The 22,113-nt window shown below is 35.4% G+C and overlaps 1 protein-coding gene across 4 annotated transcripts in view; it reads left to right on the forward strand.

The window, feature by feature from the left end:
* SEMA3A (semaphorin 3A) overlaps positions 1–22,113 on the forward strand; it is a 467,035-nt gene that overhangs the window by 398,353 nt on the left and 46,569 nt on the right. For all 4 annotated transcript variants that reach the window (XM_058725246.1, XM_058725245.1, XM_058725248.1 and 1 more), the window contains one exon: positions 20,643–20,785. In XM_058725246.1, the coding sequence (XP_058581229.1) occupies positions 20,643–20,785 (143 nt within the window). The remainder of the gene's footprint in view (positions 1–20,642; positions 20,786–22,113) is intronic.

Below are 22,113 nucleotides of genomic sequence, written 5' to 3' on the forward strand. Positions count from 1 at the left end.
AAAACAACAACAACAACAACAAAGATTTGCCAGAGTTAAAGGATTTTATCCTGTAATGGTTCACAGAATGAATTGTGCTGTGTATACATAGTTTAAATAACTGAAAACTTAGTTGGTATAAACTTTTCCTGCTAAGAGTTTGGCCCTTGGATGAACAGCATGTGCATCTCTGGGAACTTGTTAGAAATGTAAAATCTCAGAGCCTACCCAGACCTACTAAACCAGAATCTGCACTCTCTTGAGATCCTACATTAAAATTTGAGGACTAGGCTGAAATATGTTACAAAATATATTATATCTTTGATTCTTAAAGAAGAGACATAGAGACATAATAGTTTTGTTCCAGTCTCCCTGAGTAGATTATCTTACATCTCAGCTGAAATTTATAGCACACAAGAATGTGTGTGTGTGTGTGTGTGTGTGTGTGTGTGTGTGTGTGTGTGAATGTGAATGTGTGCGTGTTCATTAGTTACGTTAAATTACTGCTCCTGATGTGGTCTAATCCAAACTCTCCAATTCCTCTAATCAGCCTTTTTAAATTAGTGGCTTTTGCTTCCATTTAAGCTGGGGAGATATAAGCACTAGCCAGGTGTGTCCCGTGAACAGCTTGGTTGGAATTTCAAGCAATGGTCATTGATAAGACCTCTGTGTCAAGCTCGTAGAACCTACCTTCCCCTGCTTGATTGAATCCATTCTGCTGAGACAGTGTCAAATTAATACAATTACTAGCACATTTATGATAGCCCATAAAATCTCCCACCACTACATTCTTGCTAAAGGTTAAGAATTACAAAAAAAAACTGTGGTGCAGGCAGTGACTTCTGGGGTTCAGAGAAGCTTCAAGCACTTGAAAAAAAGTTTTCAAAGCACATTATTATAAATTAACTGTCTTTCACTACAGCTAGACTAGTACTGACAATATTTTAAATAACAAATTTGATGCAAAATAGCAACATCGAATTTAAAATACGTGATTGGCAATTTTCTTCTAAATATCTTTTTGTCAAAAGCATCCAGCTGATAAAAAAAAAAAATACTAGGTAGATTTTTATACAAAGAAACAGAATAAAACCCAAATGTAAAACCAAAAATTATATATTTTAAAAACTACAACTTTAAATTTTGTATTATAATCTTAAATTTTAAATTACAGGGTTGTGATATGATTATATGATGTATGATTTTATCATAAAATATATTATTTTAAACATCTAGAACATCTGATTAAAAAACAACTTTCTAAATTTCACATAAATATAACTAACAACTCTCACTGTTCTAGTTCACATACATGGAATCCTAAAAGCAAAAGTAAAACTAAAAATAAGGGAAGTTGTTTTGTTAAAATAACAATATTTGTTTGTTTTCAGTAGAGTGTGATTAGGAAAGTACAAAAAGATAATAGCTAATGTAAAATTTGAATTGTTATTTCTTAAGGGATAAGATCTTGCAGATTAAACAGGGTGTGAAGTAAGAATTGTTTTCTCCCAATTCTAATTACTTTGAAATTATGCTATAAATTATCTTCTTTTCTGCCTTGAATTTCCTTTCCCATATAATTAGAGATTTTCAAGAATCAAAACTATTATTGTCTCTTAAGAACAAAAGCCATAGAAACTGCTAATTATATCACACTTGAACATGTTTTTCTTCTTTGAAGAGACCCTGAATTTCTGGCATTTTTGAGAACACTTTCTGACCAGAGGATGATAGAAATGTGAAGGTCTCCTAGTGTTGGAATCAGGATAATTACTTTCTATCTATAATAATATTCATGTTATTAAAAAGTTGCCAAGGTCTGTGTCAAATAAAAATTGACCTAAATCTTCCCTGGTCCCTAAATCATTATTTTATTTTAAGAATCAGGCCACATTCTTATAGATTTTTTTTTTTCCCCTAGACCCCATGGGCCTAATCAGAGGCAACTCCCAGGAAAAGTCCCTTGTCAATGCAATCCTTGAATGAGAGCTTGAATTATTACCATGTCCCAGGAAAAGGGCAGTTATCAAAAGACATTTTTACATTTCACTGATAAAATGGATTTTTTATTTCAAAGAGTAAAAAAATGTTTTTGTGAGATCACACACTGAGAAACTTTTTGACAAAGTAAATTTTATGATTATATGAAAATTGGCTTTTTTCTGAATAAAATATTACTAGAATTCACAAATTCCAGTTTTATCATCTATAGCTTTTGAGGTACTTTTCAGGGGAAAAAGGCAGAATTTGAGTATACTCATATTTAAGATAATTTACTAGAAAAAATTAAATTGGTATTATATATTTGTGAGTTTTGTTTTTTTTTTTTTTATATTGCTTAGTGGTTTTGTGTATTTGTTTCGGACCTAAATTTCAATATGTCTTTTGAATCATGTATAAAATATGTGGGTGGAAAAGTATGAAACCTTTAAGATCTCTCAGAACGTAGACAAAGATATTCAAGGGATTTAAGTCATATGGTGCCTATAGTATTGCTAATAACAATATTGGACAAAAAGGAGAACTAGGAATAAATACATTTATGAGTATCCAAATATCCCAAATAAATGGAAGAAATCAATTCTAGTATTACCAGGATGATTTATTAATAGGAACCTCTCTTAATTCATTACCTTAATTTTTTTTTTGAAGTTTATTTATTTTGAAAAGAGAGAACAAGCCGGAAGGGTCAGGGACAGAGAATCTCAAGCAGACTTCATGCTGTCAGTGTGGATCCTGACCCGGGACTCAATCCCGTGACTGTGAGATCATGACCTGAGCCGAAATTAAGAGTTGGACACTTAGCCAAGTGAGCCACCCAGGTGCCCCCACCTTAATATTTTAATAATAAAATATACGCCTTATCTTGTTTAATGTTGAAAAATAAGGTAAATCAAATGATGTTTTCTGATTAATTAAAATACATTGGTAGGAGTAAAAGGTAGGAGTAAAAGAAAATCTTCTTAACATAATAAATAAGAGGGGTGCCTGGGTGGCTCAGTCGGTTGGGCATTGGACTTTGGCTCAGGTCATGATCTTGTGATTCATGAGTTCGGGCCCTGTGTCGGTCTCTGTGCTGACATCTCGGAGCCTCAAGACTGTTTCGGATTCTGTGTCTCCCTCTCTCTCTGCCCCTCCCCTGCTCATGCTCTGTCTCTCTCTTTCAAAAATAAATCAACATTAAAAAAATTGCTTTAAATTAATAAAGAACATAATAAATAAGAAAGAGTTGGACCCCAGTTAAAGTTCTTAGTGCACAGAAACACTATGAATTTAGATAATGTTATAATAATTTTTTATAATAGACTTTATTTTTTGGAGCAGTTTTAGTTAGGTTCCCAGCAAAATTGACTGGGAGGTACAGAGATTTCCATAAAACCCTACTCCCATACATACATAGCCTCCCTTGTTGCCTACATCCCCCTACCAGAGTGGTACATTTGTTACACTTGGTAAGCCTACACTGACACATCATTATCACCCAAAGCCCACAGTTTACATTAGGGTTCACTCTTGGTGTTGTACACTATCTGGATTTGGAGAAATATATAATGACACGCATCCATCCTTGTAGTGTCCTACAGAGCAGTTTCACTGACGTGAAAATCCTCTGTCCTCAACCTGTGTGTTCTCCCGACTCCTTACCTCCTGGCAGCCACTGATCTTACTGTCCTCCTATGTTCGTCCTTTCCAAAATGTCAAGTAGTTGGAATCATACACCATATAGCATTTTCAGGTTTGCTTCTTCCGCTTACTGATACGCGAAATAGTTGTCTTCAAATGTCTTGAAATAGTTTCACAGCTTATTTCTCTATAACTTTGAATAATAGTACATTGTCTGAAGGCAACACAGTTTATTTCTCCACTCATCTACTGAAGTACATCTTGGTGGCTACCGAGTTTTGGCAATTTTGAATAAAGCTGCTATAAACATCTGTATGGAGGCCTCAGTGTAGATGTAACTTTTCAGCTCCTTTGAGTAAATATGAAAGAGCAAGATTGCTACGCCATATGGTAATAGTATGTTTGGTTTTATAAAAAAAAAATGAAGTAAAAAATACCAAAGTATCTTCCAAGGTGGCTGTACCATTTGGAATTCCTACCACTGAGGAACGAGAGTTCTGTCGCTTCATATCCTTGCCAGAATTTGGTGTTGTCAGCATTCTGGATTTTGGACATTCTAATAGGGATATACTGGTATCTTGTTTTAATTTATACTTTCCTAGTGACATGATGTGGAGTTTAAATTGAGTTGTTGGTTTGCTTAGTATTAAGAGTGTTTTATGTATTCTGGGTAGCAGTCCTTTATGAGATAAATCTTCTGCAAATATTTTTTTCATAGGCTGAGACTATGTTCTCATCCCGTCTAGAATTGTTTTTCAAAAGATGTTATTTATTTCTATAAAATGCATCTTAAATGTATATGGTTTATCTTATTTTAATGTTACCAGTGAGTGAGATATGACTGGATTGGAGAAGGAGTTGAAAGGAGATGCTGTTATGTATTTATTCTCTCTTTCTCAGAGAGATTTAAATAATGCCTGTACTATATCACTTTGGTGTGGTGATATTTTTTAGTTTCTTGCTTAAGCACTGAAACTTTAAAAAAATAAATCATACACACATAAATGCACTTGTCTCATCTCATTTAATAAAGCAGAGTAAGCACACTGAAAAATTTGATGAACTTTCTGGCAAAGAGAAGAGAAACGTGTTCTAATTTAGAATGAGGTGAGTCAGGAATACCGTTTCCTGAACAGCTCCCAATTTTCTCTTTAAGAGAGAGTTTTAGTGTGAAGTCATTATTAAGTAAGATCATATAAATTACTTGTTATCGTGGAGCAATGACTTCTCTAAATAGAAAGTTCTATTTTCTTTGGATGTAGAAAAATGAAAGTTTGCTGCCTTGGTTTTCCTCAACTGAGTTCAAAGCTTATTTTTAATTTGTAGTGTATGCAAAATATTGTAATTACTTTATGAACATGGACTTCTTTGATAACATATTTTTTTTTGTTTTTAGACAGCAGATTTTATATAATGCATATTCTGTTTCATTTCACTTCATGCTGATATCTCCTGTAATGAAAAAATATTTAAGGATAATTGTCTTTTTTCAAAACCTTTTCAGTTTTATAGAAATGTATTAGGAAAAAATCTGTATTAAGTCTGCTGTCTTTAAATGTAGTGAAAATTAATATCTGAATATTTACCTGCAGGAACATGTACAGTGTATATGCAAGAACATGTATTGTGTGTATGTTTGTGTGTGTGTATATGTGTGTGTATAGCCATTATGAGGTAATAAAAAAAATTTCTGAAGATTATTTCCTTCATGAAATTCCATCTGATCTTCTCAAATAACAAGTGATCTAATCATATGATAGTTTATAGTTAACATAATTCAAAAACATAATAAATGTAAATGTTCAAAGGACATTTTATGATGATAGATGAGTACATTCATAGTATGAATGTATTTACTTAGGATCTGATAGAAGAAAGCATCTCTAAATATTGTATCTTCCTGCAGTTAAAAGGGACTAAGTAGTCAAAAATTATAGAAATACCTAAAAACATTATGGTTGCGGTAAATAACTAGATTATATCTTAGAGTCATCAAAATATTTCGAATCCATATTTACCATGATAAAACACACACCGCTAAATCATTGTATATAGTGTATTTGTAAATAACAGGACAAAGTAACTATAATATATAGTGAGTAAGGTGCATGATTATATTACCCCCACATTGAAATATTAAACAATTACTTATTTTATAACCAATCAATAAAAAGACCACATACTTACAAAATAAGAGGGTGGAAACATAGACCATATTTTGGTTAAATAATAAGAAAATAGTCATATGGACTTGTGATATATCCATTATGAATGGATATTTATCCATAAGGAAATTTAGATTCATATTAATCACTTTTTAAACCTACTTTATACTCAGCACTATGTTCCTATAGTTTGAGAAATTCACCAGATTGAGAAATAATTATAAGATATACATGATAAATTTGCACACAATGTATAAATATACACACAAATTTATAATCTTAAGTATACTATTCAATGACAATTTGAGAAATGATAAATGTCTGTAACTCAAAGGCCTATCAAAGTATGGAACACTCCAGAAGGTTTTCTGATGTACTTTTCCAGTGAGTCCCATACCTTTGCCCCAAGAAGTACTACTGTTGTGAATTTTCCACAGCACAGCCCAGAAAAAAGTAGAATAGAAACTCCTATAAATGAAAGTATACAATATGCACTCTTTTATTGTAATGTTTTTGAAATCCATTCACATCGCTACATGTATCAGTAATTTGTTCTTTTTTGTTTCTGAGTAGTATTTAATTGTATGGATGTACCACATTGTGTTATTTGTTTTCCTAGTGATAGACACTTGGACTTAATGAAGCTGCTGTAAACATTCTTGTTCAAATTTTGTTGTGCACATATGCTTTCATTTCTCTCAGTTAAATAACTAGGAATGCGATGAAATGGCTAAATGGTATGTAGCCATTTTACAGATCATTTTACACTCCCACCAAAAACTATATAAATGAGGATGTTAAACAGTGGATTGGTGGGGCGCCTGGGTGGCGCAGTCGGTTAAGCGTCCGACTTCAGCCAGGTCACGATCTCGCGGTCCGTGAGTTCGAGCCCCGCGTCAGGCTCTGGGCTGATGGCTCAGAGCCTGGAGCCTGTTTCCGATTCTGTGTCTCCCTCTCTCTCTGCCCCTTCCCCGTTCATGCTCTGTCTCTCTCTGTCCCAAAAATAAATAAAAAACGTTGGAAAAAAAAAATTTTTAAACAGTGGATTGGTGTAAACAAGTTGAATATTGGTGAAGGCATTCTTGGCATTATGTGAAAGAAACAATTATAGGAAAGAAAGACTAATAACAAGAAACTCAAAAAAAACTAATGGGTGAAAATAAAGATGTCAATGAAGACATGAAGGATAAAGATAGATATTAAAGAAATTTGAAAGAGAGATGGAAATAAAATTTGATGACTGATAAATGTCGATGTAGGAGAAATCAAGACTGATCCCAAGCTTCTGTGTTGAGTGACTCTAACAAATAAGGTAGCATTGAGGAAGGTTAGCTTCTAGGAGGAGCAAATGTGGAAATGTTGGAGATAGTGAGTTATTTTGAAGAGCTAAGTATGCAGTGCTATATAAGGTTGATCAAAAGTCAGCTAAAAAAATGTTGCTCAGGCACAAAAGAATATCTGTGATTTGGGGAGTCAAATTGATTAAGATAACCAAAAAAATTATGGGAAAGGGTAAGCAACAATAACCATTGAGTGGTATATTTTTGAATATTTCTTTTTTTTTTACCTTTTTATATTATTTCATTTGACAGCCAAAATCATGTTTAATGTTCCCATAATGGTTATACACAGCCATTTATCCTTACTTATACTTAATGTAATTAAAACCAGTCATCATTTAACTATTGCAGAGATGGTGAGTATACTTCATGGTATAAACTGATTTGTGACACAGAATACACTGACCCCTGTAAATACCATAGCACACCAAACTTTGTGTAGTTTCAAGTGTAGCTCTTCAAATCCCAGCATTGAGAGTAAAACTTCCTTTTGAATCTTTTAAACCATATGTCTTTACGTCAATTTAGACAAGAATGTTACTGCTGCTCTTTTTAGTTTTTGACTCATTTTGATCTTCTCTTTCATTATGGCTATAATGTGAAAAAAGGGAACTCTTGATTTACTCCTTGTTTCTGCCCTGCAGTTTCTGCTTTTTTTTTTTTTTTTTTTTTTTTTTTTAAAGCTACTTGTTCTGGGACACCTGGGTGGCTCCGTCGGTTGAGCGTCTGACTTCAGCTCAGGTCATGATCTCACAGCTCGTGGGATCAAGCCCCGCGTCGGGCTCTGTGCTGACAGCTCAGAGCTTGGAGCCTGCTACAGATTCTGTGTCTCCCTCTCTCTCTGCCCCTCCCCTGCTGGTGCTCTGTCTGTCTGTGTGTCTCTCTCTCTCTGTCAAAAATAAACAAACATTAAAAAAAAATTTAAAAAGCTACTTGTTCTTTGTTGACTTCAGTGATACGCTTCCTGGGGACTAGCACATGGCTAACCAGTGAAGCAAAGGCAACTAACCTTGAGATAACAATAAGGATAGTTCATACTCCACAATAGCATTTTGTTTTACCTATGTGTGTCTTAACTCTGCGAGGTCATTGGTCTTTGTAACATCTCTGTATTCTTTCCTTATGATGAGAACCTGAGACACAGATATGCCAAAGAATTTGCTTACAGTCGTATAGTTAGTAAGTAGGAGAGCTAAGTTGAATACTGTGACACCCCTTTGACTGCTCTCCAGTTTCACAGCCATCTTCCACTTGAAGGCAGTTTACAAACTGTAAAACAGTTATAGAAATAGAATAGTGTTCAGTTGAATTCAAGTTAGCAAGTATCTTCAAGTGTAATAGACTACCCTATGAGGGGATTTGAAGATGAATGACAAAATCCTGTCTAAAAAGAACTTATTGGAGAAAATGGTGTATCACTCTGAGGAATGACCCAGAGCAGGTGGGATGGTGTAACCACTCTAACTGAAATTTAAACAAAAAATTACGGAAACCCAGAAGACAAATATCCCCCTGAAACATTAAAGTACTTTTAGAAGGTATTTGAAAAAAGTTTGAAAAATTAGCATAATTCATCATAGAGAACTCACATAGGTGAAGTCATTTAATAATGAAAGTTCTGGATTGGGGTGCCTGGGTGGCTCAGTAGGTTAAGTGTCTGACTCTTGATTTCTGCTCAGGTTGTGATGTCCAGGTTCATGGGTTTGAGCCCCATGTCAGGCTCTGTGGTGACAGCTTGGGATTCTCTCTCTGTCCCTCTATCTTTTCCTTTTTTTTTTTTTTTTTAAGTTTATTGATTTATTTTTGAAAGAGAGAGAGAAAGAGCACAAGTGGGGGAGGGGCAAAGAGAGAAAAGGAGGCAGAGATTCCAAAGTAGACTCCAGGGTCTGAGCTGTCAGCACAGAGCCCAATGTGGGGCTCATACTCACAAACCATGGGATCATGGCCTGAGCTGAAGTCAGACACACATCGACTGAGCCACCCAGGTGCCCCCCCCCTTTCTGCCCCTCCCCTGCTTGTGCTCTCTCTCTCTCTCTCTTTCTCTCTCAAAAGTAAACAAATTAAAAAAAAAAAAAAAAGAATGTAAGTTCTGGAAATCCAGAGTAGTGAGAGAGAAAGGTACAAGGGGAAATGCATTGGGATGGGGGTGGGGAGCCTAGAATTATATATGGGGGATAGGTAGCAAAGACCTTGAATGCCTTTTAAAGGATTCTGAATTTAATTGTTTAGCTAATGGAAAACCATCAATAAAATTGAGCAGCTGAACTGTTGACTGTGAAGAACGATTTGAAGCAGGAGGATCTTTTAAGAAGACAGAGCAATACTTTAGGGGAGAGATGAGAGAGCTTGAATTAGGACAAAAGAAGTAAGGGAAAATATACACTTAAAAATGGATTGGGGATAGAACTGATCAGAAATGCCAATTTATGGGGCACCGTGGTGGCTCAGTCGGTTGAATGACTGATTCTTGATTTCAGCTCAGGTCATGACCCCATCAGTGTGGGATTAAGCCCCGTGCCAGTCTCTGTACTAAGCGTGGAGTCTGCTTAAGATTCTTTCTCCCTCTGCCCCTCTACCCATTCTCCCTCCCTCCCCCTTCCCTAAAATTAAAAAGAAAAGCAAAAAAAAAAAAAAAGCAAAGAAATGCCACCATAGTAAACACAGGAGATGAAGCTGAAAAGATAAAAGGAAAAATATTTTCTCTTTGCAGGACTGAATAAGGGAAACTGTAAAGTAATTAACTTGGTTATTGATATACAGAGTTAGAGGCACCACACTCCACAGTGATGATCGTGTTCCCTTGTGGGTTTCTTCTAAGTCCAGTATTCCAAATTCTTTCTACTTCCTTTTCACTAATTTGGTTTCAGTTAAAAAAAATTGTGTAGTTTGTTTGGTTATTACCGTTTAGTTTTAACTAGTCTTCTTTTATAGTGGTAAAGAACAGGATGCTTTTCCATGAGTTTTGTGTGTTTTTTTTTTTTTTTTTGGTCAATTAAATGCTGATCTCTTTATTAAAATCGTAAACAAAATAAATAGTGTATAGGCATATTCAGCCTACAGACACACTGCAAAATACATAGGTGTAAATACTTGTGGCCACGTGTTACAGTAGGAAGAACTCAGTTCTTGTTCCTGCCCTGGCTTGCCCAGTTACTAGTATGCACTTTGGGCAGTTGCTGGGTCTTAATGTCAGGGTTTCTTTCTGGGATGGGTGTGGCTCAGAATAATATATAGAAAGCACAAGAAAAGGCACAGTGATTAGTATTCATATTTTCCCTCACCCGCGCTCATCTTCCCTCCTCATCAGCCCTTCTCTCCATTTTCACGTGACTCCTCTTGAACCTTTCTTCGGGGTAGACTCTCCCCAGGGTTGTTCATAGTTTCCCAGCCAGCTAAGCATCAAAGTTTTTCCAGGCCTATTCCTTGGCAGCTAGAGGTTTTTCTCTTCCACGGCCAAAAATGATACATCCATTCTGTTTAGGTTGTTAGAGAAGAATGTGAGATGACCCGAGGCCGCATTCCCTGCATTCCCAATGTGCTGGAAGTTCCCATTCACAGTCTTGATTCTTTGGGGCTGTTTTTCCCCTTTATGTTGCAGCAAAGCTGAGATGGGAAGAAACCAGTCACTGTGACTGCCACCCGGGTGTGTTGGCTATCATCTGGTGATGATTTTCCCCTATCACCAATTGCCCTGCTAGTTAGCTTGTAAGTATTTTGAAGCCTGAGGCTATGACATTGGAAATATTTTTTAAATTGTAAAAATACGGTTTTAAAGTTTACATAATTTCCAGTTTGTTCTTCTCAGTGGTCTTTAACAGGTTTATAGGTTGTTTATCAGCTGACTTCTGATTGAACTTGCTTTCATTAGCACTCTAAGTTTATGCTACCATTAGCTTTTTATTTTTATTTTTTTAATGTTTATTTACTTTTGAGAGAGAGCACAAGCAGGGGAGGGACAGAGAGAAGGAGACACAGAATCCGAAGCAGACTCCAGGCTCTGAGCCGTCAGCACAGAGCCCGACGGGGGGGCTTGAACGTGACCTGAGCTGAAGTTGGACGCTTGGCTGACTGAGCCACGCAGGCACCCCACCATTACCTTTTAAACATGTATTTTTATAGGATATTTCACAAAGTTTTATAAATGGTGTTATAAAACAATAACAGCTACCAATTTTCAAGGCCTATGATATGCTAATGTAGGTAGGTAGGTCGGTACCTACCTCAGAGATTGGTGCTTTTTAACAGATAAGGAAACTGAGGCTAGTCGACATTAATTAATATTTTGAAATTACAAATCTAGTGAGTGGGAGAAGTCAAGCATCTACCCAGTTTTCTTTTTTCACCCCTATCACAGAATAATTTTTATATGTGCAGTAAAGGGAGACTCTGTTTCTTCTTATGTTGGTAATTAGCCAGGATTTTCCTTCATTAATAGTCAGAAGGTCAGTGGAACTACCTTCCAAGCATGAAGAAAATAAGACACTGTATGTATATTTTGTGAGATATATAAATTTTTAAGACTTCCTTTTCCTCTCATAGATGGTGTCACAGTAGATTCAGAGAGAGAGAGAGAGAGAGCAGTAATATGGGTTGTCTGCCTCCAGTGGGTTTATGCTCCTGTTCTGCTCTGGAACTTTCTATCGTGCTTTACAAGAGGACTGACTGTATCATGGTGTGAAAGCTTGTAGGCGTTCATTCCATCCTCTGTCCAAATGAACTACATAAAATTTATGTCCTAAAAAGCCAATATGTGTTATAACTTTCAGATTTATAGAAAACGCAGAATCTTAATTTATCATCCTGTTAATTTAATTCCTTTTCAAAAAACATGTATATCTACAATTTTAGTTGTATGTTCTAGTTCCTTGAGAGCTTATTGGTGGAGAGGATAGGTCCAGCCAAAGGCTGGTCAAAATGTTTCTGTACTAGAGATTTAGATGGATCCTAATGCTGAGAGCGGCAAAATGTGTTCATTATTTAAATAAGCTCAGGCTGCCAAATGAATCATAAAGGCAGCTGGGTGTCCTGTGCCAAGGTGTCATTTTCATTAAGTGTGAGATTGCACCTGAAGGACAGTTTAATTTGCAGCTGCTAAAAATATTTCGACAGAGTGATACTGTTACAAGTGGCAGGTGGTGCCCAAACGTGAATTTTGCAAGAAATGCCATCTGTGGGATGAGGTGTGGAAGAATGTCAAGGGGGTGGTAAAGGAGATAAAGGGGGGAAGAAAAGAGGTGTATTTACTCAGTGTTTATTGCTGTTATCATGACTAAAGATGCCATGCTTCACATGATAGCATTGGCCCAAGATTATTAAATATGATTATTTGTTCAGCTTCTACCATGTGCACAGGGCATTGCAAAAGTACCACAGTACCTGTAAAGACAAAGTTTCTTCCCCAGAGGCATGCCATTTAAACCATCCAGATGAGAGAATCCTTTCCAAGTCTATTTACCTTTCATAGTGTTTACATTGCAGTTCTGTGCTGGCAAGACTAATGCACTTTGATCCTGCTTAAATGGATCTTGCCACTTTCTTTTGATGTTCAGCTTTTAATACACATTCACATCCATTTCCTGCTTCATATTGTATGAAATATTTTCAATAGTACAAGCTCAAAGATTTTGTTAGATCATGGTCAGTTGGGATTTTGTGAACTTTACAGAGTAGAGAACATTGCAATGTGGAAAGGTATCTAGGGACATTGTAATTGTTGACATTAGTAAAAGATCTGTATATGTGTGTCTATTAGTTCAATGGACTTGGCCACATTGAAATCAGGAACTTCTATCTGGAGACTGGAAATAGACATTCTCTACTTTAATGGGTTACAGAACACAAGTTTGAGGAGCAAAAGTAACTAGTGGGTTTCAGTTTTTCATTTCTGCTTCTCATTTGATGGTAGTAACTGGAAGTAGAAAGGCTTCCTTTGAGAATACCATGAACTTTCTTTGGTTCTCAAGGAGACCTAATAAAATAGGTCAATATGAGCGAATTTGGGTAAAGGTTTTCCACGGGGAGTTTTTGATGACAAGGCAAGTTATTGAATTGCTTGTAGTTTTTCAGGACAGTGGTAATCTCTGACCTCCAACATATGCATTGTTTTTAGCTTCATAAAGTAGAGAGACATGTTTTCTGTTATTTTAATCCTATTGGTAGAATCTAATTTTGAAAAATTATAAACAGATCATTAATTTTACTGTATTAATTATCTAGCACAAAAGGATGTGATCAAAAGCAGAAAAGTTTTTTTCCATATTAAAATAACATTCATGAAATTTCAGGAGAACATTTTGAGAACCTATTATTTTGTAATAACTCTTAGAAATAGTTGCAATTTAAAGGAGCATGTCTAAGCATTTCTTTAACTGGGAACGTAAACCCTGTTAGGACTATGATGAGTTCTGTTCATCCCAATAACTCTAATGAACTGTCAAAAAGCAAGAAAATGTGACTCTTTCTTCTAAAAAAAAAAAAAAGAAACCCACAAACTTGCATATTTTAGTTTAGGAAATTCATTCATTTATTAATCTATTCACTCATTTAGGAACCATGTTCTGTTTCAGAAATTATGCTTAGCCCAGAAGAAATAATTGGGAAAAAATAGGGAAATCAGCTTACCAGAAGAGAGGGGAAAGAAAACAAGTGATTAAAAGTAGAGTTTTCTGGATTCTAATTGAGAAATATTAGAATCCAGAAAATAAAAATATTAGAATCCTGGCACTAGGTGCCAGGGAATGGTTTGTGTGTTAAAAAGGCGATAGACAGTACAAGATGGTTTGGAAAAGGTGAGGCCAGAGGCAGGGAAAACAGATTGAATGTGGCTGCCAAGAGAGAAGAGATAAGGGTCTACATTTGCGTAGTTGCGGTGAGACAGATTCAAAATATGCTTAGGGAAATACTTTGTTATATGTAGAAGCTGAAGGCAAGAGAGGGAGAGATACAGGACAAATGCCTGTCATAACAAATAGGAAAATGAAGATAATAGGAAAATGATTAAATGTCACAAAGGTGATAAAAGCAAACTTTCTTTCATGTCATGTGAACTAAATGTGTTTGAAGATAGTAGATGGGGTGTTTTCTTGATTTACTAAGGGATTAAAGAAGAGGAACAGTGGTCAATTCTGCCGGAAATGTAAGTCAAAGTTTGTGGATGACACTTACTGCTCTTAATTTATTTCTGGTGTTAGGGACACTGTAAATAGTGTAACTGACAAGATTTCCCATTTTCCTCTAGTGCTAGAGAGCTTTGAGTCAAAACCATAGCTCATCTCAACTATATGTGTTGACGAATGCAGTATCTACTTTTAGAGTTGTTACTGGCTCAGAGTAACATCAGCCTTCCTGTCCTTTCTGCATGCCAATCTTAGTTTATGCTACTTTATCATATCTTATGACACCTGAAATATGGTCTGGAAATTATATAGTATAAATGCATTAGTACTTCTTTCCGTAGCACTGTATGGATAGCTTGGAAGAAATAGATAATATATATATAGAAGACTTATTAGATGACTTGAAAATATAACTCTAAAGTCAAAAAGAAAAAAAAAACAAGCAAAACATGAATTGTACAAGCAACATTAAGACTAGGAAACAGGGAAAGAAGTGAAATGATGGCAGTCCTGCAGGAAATGGAAGCAGTTTAAGGTAAAATACCATTTTATACGTAGGTGTGGATATTGGCATTAGCTAAAGCGGAAAGATAGGAGCAGAAGCAGTTTTCAAAGAAAAGTAGATGAGTTCCTTGCTAGTCATGATGAATTAAAACTGCAATGAGATACTTAGGTAGAAAATTTGAGCCAAAAGTTTGAAATGCAAGGTTGGATCTAGGAGGAAAATAAAGGTGATGTAGTTTGGAGATACCTGAGGGTCTAAAAGTGAATCAATTCCAAAAGAAAAAAATTCTAAAAATATAACAAAATTTAGAATATTGAATTAGTAGAAGAAATGTTAGGAGATGCCTTCATTTATAGGAGTGGGGGGAATAAAAGGTGCTCAAAAAGAAAATAATTTAGGAAGCATCTATATTTACAGATGTAGGAAAAGAAAGTGGTAAAGGAAATAGTGAAGGCTCTATACTTAACAATTCAGGTTCAGAGTCACAGAAGGCACATGCCAGAGAAACAATGAAAATTATATGAAGGGCATGAAGATTTTATTGTGCCAATGGCAGCAGACAAGCAGACAACCGAAAAAGCGTGAGCATCAAAATCTGTGTGTAGATTTGATGGTTTCTGTTGATTATCAGTAGAACACTCTCAAAGGTGAAACACCAAAAGCTACGTAGTAATGGAGTTGGAAAGCGACTGATAAATAGGACAGGGAGTCTGAGTCTGAGTCCCCTCTCACTCTTTCAGAAAGTCCTATGGCTAAATGGGTGTAAGAAACAGTGGATTCTAGAGTATAGAGTGTAAGTGGAATTCTTTTTGTTTTCTTTGGTAGAATAAAAATATTTAAAAAATAAATATTTGACACGGAGTCATTATAAAGGGAAAGATTGAGAACCCAAAGAAGAATTGACTTCTTTTCTTCATTTTTGCAACTCCCCAGTTGCTGTATTTCTTCCTGTTTTTCATCACTTTTCTCCTTGTATTAGATTCTGTCTTCTTTTCTCTTCGTACTCTATGCCCTGCTGTCAATCTCAAATAACTTCAGCTCTAGTCCCCATTTCTTTCCTGAGCTTCTGTATTCCCTGACCTGTGGGACAAATTCCCAAAGCATCTCACTTCAAAGCTGCACGAAACTGAGCTTATCTTCCTCCCCCGACTTCCATATCTATCTTTCCTCAAGTGTTCCTATTTCAGTAAATGATTCCTATCCAACCAATATTTAAATCAGACATTTCCTTAGTATTTCCATGATTTTTCTTACTACTCCCTACCTTGAACATCTCATCAATGACCATAATCCAGCAGTTCTATTTTCACATAATCCTTGCATATGCCACCTTCTCTATCATACTGGTCCAAATCATCAACCCTTCTCACTAGCCTCTAGAGTGGTCTTCCTGCCTTCATTATTGCCTCATTATAATTTTTTTTTCCTGTACCAATCATAGTGATCTTAACATAGTAATCTGATAATGTTATTACTAGGTTTAAAATACTTCATTGGTTTCCCTCATCGCCATGAGGACAATATGCTCCTGAACAACACTTCCTTCTTATTCTGGCCTCTGCTTAACTTTCTTGTCGTCATCTTTGACCACCCGTCTCTTCATTGACTACTCTCTGAGTCCACAGTAATGTCATTTCTCTTACCTTGCACGTGTTACTTCCACCTAGGACATTCCAGGTTATTCTTTAGGCCTTGAGTTATAGGTCATATCTTCTGAGAAAAACTTTTCCTAATTTCTTTAAGGCAAACTGAATTTTCTCTTCTATTTCCAACTGCATTTTTTCCAGACTCTTACTCTTGTCCTTTTTTTGTGTGGTGTAATAATTGTTCTGTTTAATTGTTGGTATTCCCTCACAGACAGAATACATTTCATCATAACATCCCTTGTTTTCCACAATCTAGAGCACAGAGTACATGTCTAGGAAAAATATGATGAATGAAATATAGATAGATGGTGAGTGATTGCATGAAGAATAGAGATTTTTATTGGAGAAATATTTTGTAGATTATTGGATTGAGAGCAAATAGAGGCTTTAGACTTACAAATGAAGAGAGATCATTTTTCCACAGAAAGAAAGAAAAGAAAAATTGAGAGGAGAAAAAAGAGGACCTTCTCTTTAAATGGTTTTGGTTGTATCAGTATAGCAAATAATTCCATCTTTGAAGAATAAAATAAGATGCTACATTAGTTGATTTGAAGACAATCGGAATGATTTTAAAGAGTTTCTGTTAATAAATCTGTAACAACAATGATTCTTTTTTAGGATACATAGCCTGAGTTAACAAGTAGAAAATCCATTTACTAAATTATATGGTTTTCATCATCCTTGCTTAGATATAGGGGCACAGGAAAAAAAGTTCTGGGATTATATAAGACAGGTGCAATGGAGGTTCGGGAGGCCAAGAGGTTCTAGGGTAGCAGGGCAGACGATTAGAATGATTGATTAGAATGTTTGGTTTGGAAGAAGAGGAGAATTCACCAGGGCAGAGAGGAATAGATTGAGAAAAGAAGAGGAGGAGTAAGAGGACCAAATGTAGTAAGGAAGGGGAAAGCAACATTTGAAGGATTGGAGAAGTAGAAAATACATAGAAAAGGTTTTGACCGCAGACAAGATTTGCTAAATTTAAAATAGTAGAACTCCTTTTAATTTTTTGAAAGAGTTTAACTAGAAACCTATTTTATTTTGAGATAGGAAAGAATGTTTTTCCAAGTCGATTGTATCCTAAATGTCTTAAAGACAAGTTACATTTGACTGACATTGTTTTTCTTTGATATTCTTTTTTAGTTTAATAAATGTGTACTTTTTTTTCCATGCGTAGTTTATTTTTTGTCTGTTTCTGAAGCTGTGTCAGACTGTTATTCACCTACAAAGTCCTCCATGCTGTAATACCAGATATTGAAAGAGAGACTAGGATCGAAGGCTCTTTCAACAATGTGCATGGTAACTTGTTTGAATGATTTCCCACTAGAGTCCACATTGATAAAATGATAATTTTCTTGACATATTTTAGAGAGGGAAACACGTGCTTGATAGAGCCTTCTGTCATGCCCAAACACCAAGCTAAGAGAATATCTGTACATGTAAAATACTGTTTGCTTTATTGTCATTTTTGTGCTTCTAACGTGACTTTTGCCTAATTATAGCTTTCTGAGAACAAGAGACATAATATTACTCATTTTGTTTTCTACGTCATGTCTTACATGTATTTGTGAGCAAATACCATAGCTAGATTTAATTACCTGAAATTCTTTAAGTTATGCAAGTGTTTCTGTGAACAATTACTCTAATTGGGAAGGTAATATTAGACCAACGTCTCCTCCATTGCTCTAGTTTTAAAGCAAAAGAATATGTGTTTTTTGTTTTTATTCTAATTCTGTAGCTGGGTTATAATGAGACCTCCAAATGTAGTATGTGATTGAGGCTTCCCTTCACTGTCTTAATGATAATAATACAATGCATTTACTAATATTTTGCTAAGTTGTTTCAATGCATTATTCAAGTTGAAAATATTTGTTTTTATATGAACTATTTATGACGGAAAAGGTGAATAGAATCCAATTTGAAATAAACCTAGTGTGAAAATTAGTCATCTGAGATCTGAGACTTACCAAAAAGTCACAACAATTGCAAGTGACTGAACTGAATTCTTCGACATGTAGGTTTGTGTGCACACACAAACTATATATAACTGTGTGTGCACACACAAACACGCTTACAACACTGCATTTCCAGGAATCTAACTTCATCATTGGGATAGTAATTGTTTGATTTGTAACATACCAATTCCTACCATGTCACATTATTTATTCTGCTCACTGATACTCATGAGACGCAAGCAGAAATATACAAACATATCTATGTGTATGAACAGGTAGAAATTGATGAAGAAAAACCAGCTTTGTAACAATTATAGGAAAGTAATGTATTATTTTATGTATCTTATAAAGCTCTGGTACTGAGTGAGTCCAACTTTTAAAAGTTATTTCCCTACTCTTATTCCACTGGCACACTGGACTTGAAATATGAATAGGTAATGAATTGTACTTTTAACATTACTGACAGAGTCTGTATAATTTGCCTGAGAAGGATAGTGGAGTGTAGCCCTGAGTGTGCATGGTCTGAGAGCAAATGTTAAAAGAAGGTTACAAGCATAGAACACATGATAATGGTGATTATGCACAGATATAAAGATTAGGACTAAATAACGTGGATAAAGCTAGTTTCAGGGTTCTGACCTCTTCCCTGATATCTCAGGTTTGGTACTGATCTATGTGCGCGTATTTCATTGCTGACTTGATAATATGATACGTCATGGGAGTAAAGGTAGCTTATTGTGAGAATTTAAATACCTGCAATGTCCTAAATGCTTTCAGTAAGATAAACTCAGCTTCTTAGTATATTACATCTTAAAATCAATGAAGCTACTACATACTTTTATATGTCTGTATGAGTCACAACCGCATCAACCCAGGTATTTACAAAAATTATTTTTTTTAAATGAGGCTCTAATCATTGCTAATATACATTCTGCATAATCTAGGCAGTCTCTCTCTCTTTTTGTTTTTTCTTTCTTCTCTCTTTCTCTTCTTGCACAAATACTCATTGAATGTCAACTGTGTTTTAACCTTTAGGATCACAGCACCAAACAAAACATGCCAGGTCCTGGGAACTCATATTCCTTTGGGGTGGGGAGAGAAACAGACAATAAACAAATGAAGATTAGAAACAGAGAAAGAAAGACTGAGAGATCACAGGTGTTTAATAATGTTAGGAAGAAAAATAACACATGAATATTAAGACCTAAAAGGATTTCAAGTGCTTTAAATAGGGTAGTCAACAAAGATCTTTCTGATAATGCAATATTTGAACAAAGACCTGAATAAAAGTAGGAATCCAGTCATTCATTTTAATATATGAGGTGAGAAAGTACACAGAGAGGAAGATCTGAGGCAGGAATGAGAGTACTTGTTTGAAAGCCAGGAAGGGGCTACTATGGGGATGGTATGGCGGGCTAGGAGTAAGTTAGGTCAGGAGAGTAGGTAGAAGAAAAGGCTTGTGAGGTAGCAGGGACCAGATCATAAATGGTATCTGGTCACGGGAAAGATTTTATATTTTATTGCGAATAATTTGGAAAGATGGATGAGGGGTTAGAGAGGGAAGTGACCTGCCATAGGATCACTCTGACTAGTGTGGAGAAACAGAACACAATTGGTGGTGGTAAGGTAGAAACAGGGAGACTGTTATCAATTCATCGCTGGTCATGGTGATCTGGGAGAGGCCGGTCGTGGAGGATGTGGTAAGAAAAGGTGATGGATGTGCTGATAGAATGTGGGCTGGAGAGAAAGAGATGACTCAAGGGTGGCTCCAGAATACCGAGGTGACTTGAGTACCCAGTAAATAATGTTGTTATTTACTGACGTGGATAAGAACATGAGAGGATTTGCTGTTTTGTTGTTGTTGAATCTGGATCTCATTTCTCCCCTCCCATCCAGTCTTTGCTGGAAACTAGAACAGACCATTTGGTACTTTGACTTAAAACTATCTTATGCTTGGAAGGAAGAATGATAGTGATGATGGCAATAAGCAACATTTGAAAGCATTTCCAGTTTGCAAAATATTTTAATATCCTGTAATGCATTTGCACTATGTGGTCACACTGAGGATTTCTGCACCTACTCCTAACTTTCCAAAAAAAGAGAAAAATAAAGAATTGTTTTGAGGTATAAGGTGATTTGTAACTTACTTTAAAATACATAAAGAACAGTTCACATATTCTGAAAACTGTGAACTAAGGAAAGATTAGTTCTTGAAATATATCAAATGCAAGTGAGGAGAAAGTGAAAGTGGACTGTAATGAATGGTATTATCTATCTAACTGTGAGTTAATATATGTGCTGTAATTTGTCTCTCAGATCCAAGGTTCATTAGTGCCCACCTCATCCCAGAAAGTGACAACCCTGAAGATGACAAAGTATATTTTTTCTTCCGCGAAAATGCGATTGATGGAGAACACACCGGAAAAGCCACTCATGCTAGAATAGGTCAGATATGCAAGGTGAGGTAAAGAAAAAAAAACAATTGAGGAGGATATTATTGTCCAATCATGGTTTTCTTTTTCTTCTTCACCTATATGCAAGTATAATGAAAACTATGGCTAAAAATCTTGACTGATCATTATAAATATTTAAATGGTAAAGAAGGATTTGAAAACATACTTGTTTATTGGTAACTCTTCGTAGGTAAACATGCGGGTAGAAATTGTGACACATTATTTCACGTTTACATTAAATGATCATCCTTTGAAATTTTAAAGAAATAAATTTTTAAAAAATATTTATCTTAGAGAGAGAGAGAGAGACAGAGCTCAAGTGGGGGAGGGGCAGAAAGATAGAAGAAGACACAGAATCCCAAACAGGCTCCAGGCTCTGAGCTGTCAGCACATAGCCTGACACAGGGCTTGAACTCGTGAACCGAGAGATCATGACTGGAGCAGAAGTCAGATGCTTAACTGACTGAGCCATCCAGGTGCCCCAAGAAATACAATTTTTTCATGTTACCTGGGAGAACACATTTTTTTTTGTATTTTCACACAACAGTTTCCTAAAATATGTAAGAGTGAATGGATATTTGTTGTTGGGATAGCTAAATTATTGATATAAAAGAGAAAATCATTAAAGCTTGATTTTATAAATTGATTATAACATCCTATGTACATATATATGAATACATACATATAGTTTTGAGCATCTGAACTTTGAGGTAATTCATTTACAGTGTAACACAAAACTGGATATGATATTGCATTATAATGTCAGATACATAGAATAAAAATTACTCAGTAAATGTTTGTGGATTAATTAGTATCAGTGTAAAGATATGATAACAGTACCATTCTTTCCCACTACACTGTATATAGTGCAGTGTATATGCAGTATGAATCAAGCTAACTGCTCTTATGTATTCAAGCACCTTTCATCTCAAGAAAAATCACAAAGCTAGATCCAGTAAATATCTTCAATGGAATTATCTTTTTCAAAGAAGATATGAAATTTTTTGAAAATCTCTCTTGGGGGGATTGGTTAGCATCTTTTCTACCTCAATCATGATGTAATTATTTATCGCTAGTATATTAAGTTACTGGAAAATTAAAGGTTTTAACAATCTGGAAACATTCAAAAATATGTGAAATATGTGAGAATCTGTTCTCCAAAAAATGTAAATCATATTTAAAAGCACTACTTACAGGGTTAGAAAAATCTTTATAGCATGTAGAATTATATCAACAAAATATAAATCATTATTATGCGTTTGAAGGAACGCGGATGTTCCTTCAAACACATGCACCTAAATATTATTTTAAAAGAGCCTAAATTACCCTCAAAT

The sequence above is a fragment of the Neofelis nebulosa genome, chromosome 4 (genome assembly GCF_028018385.1).
Source record: "Neofelis nebulosa isolate mNeoNeb1 chromosome 4, mNeoNeb1.pri, whole genome shotgun sequence".
NCBI classification, from domain to species: Eukaryota; Metazoa; Chordata; class Mammalia; order Carnivora; family Felidae; genus Neofelis; species Neofelis nebulosa.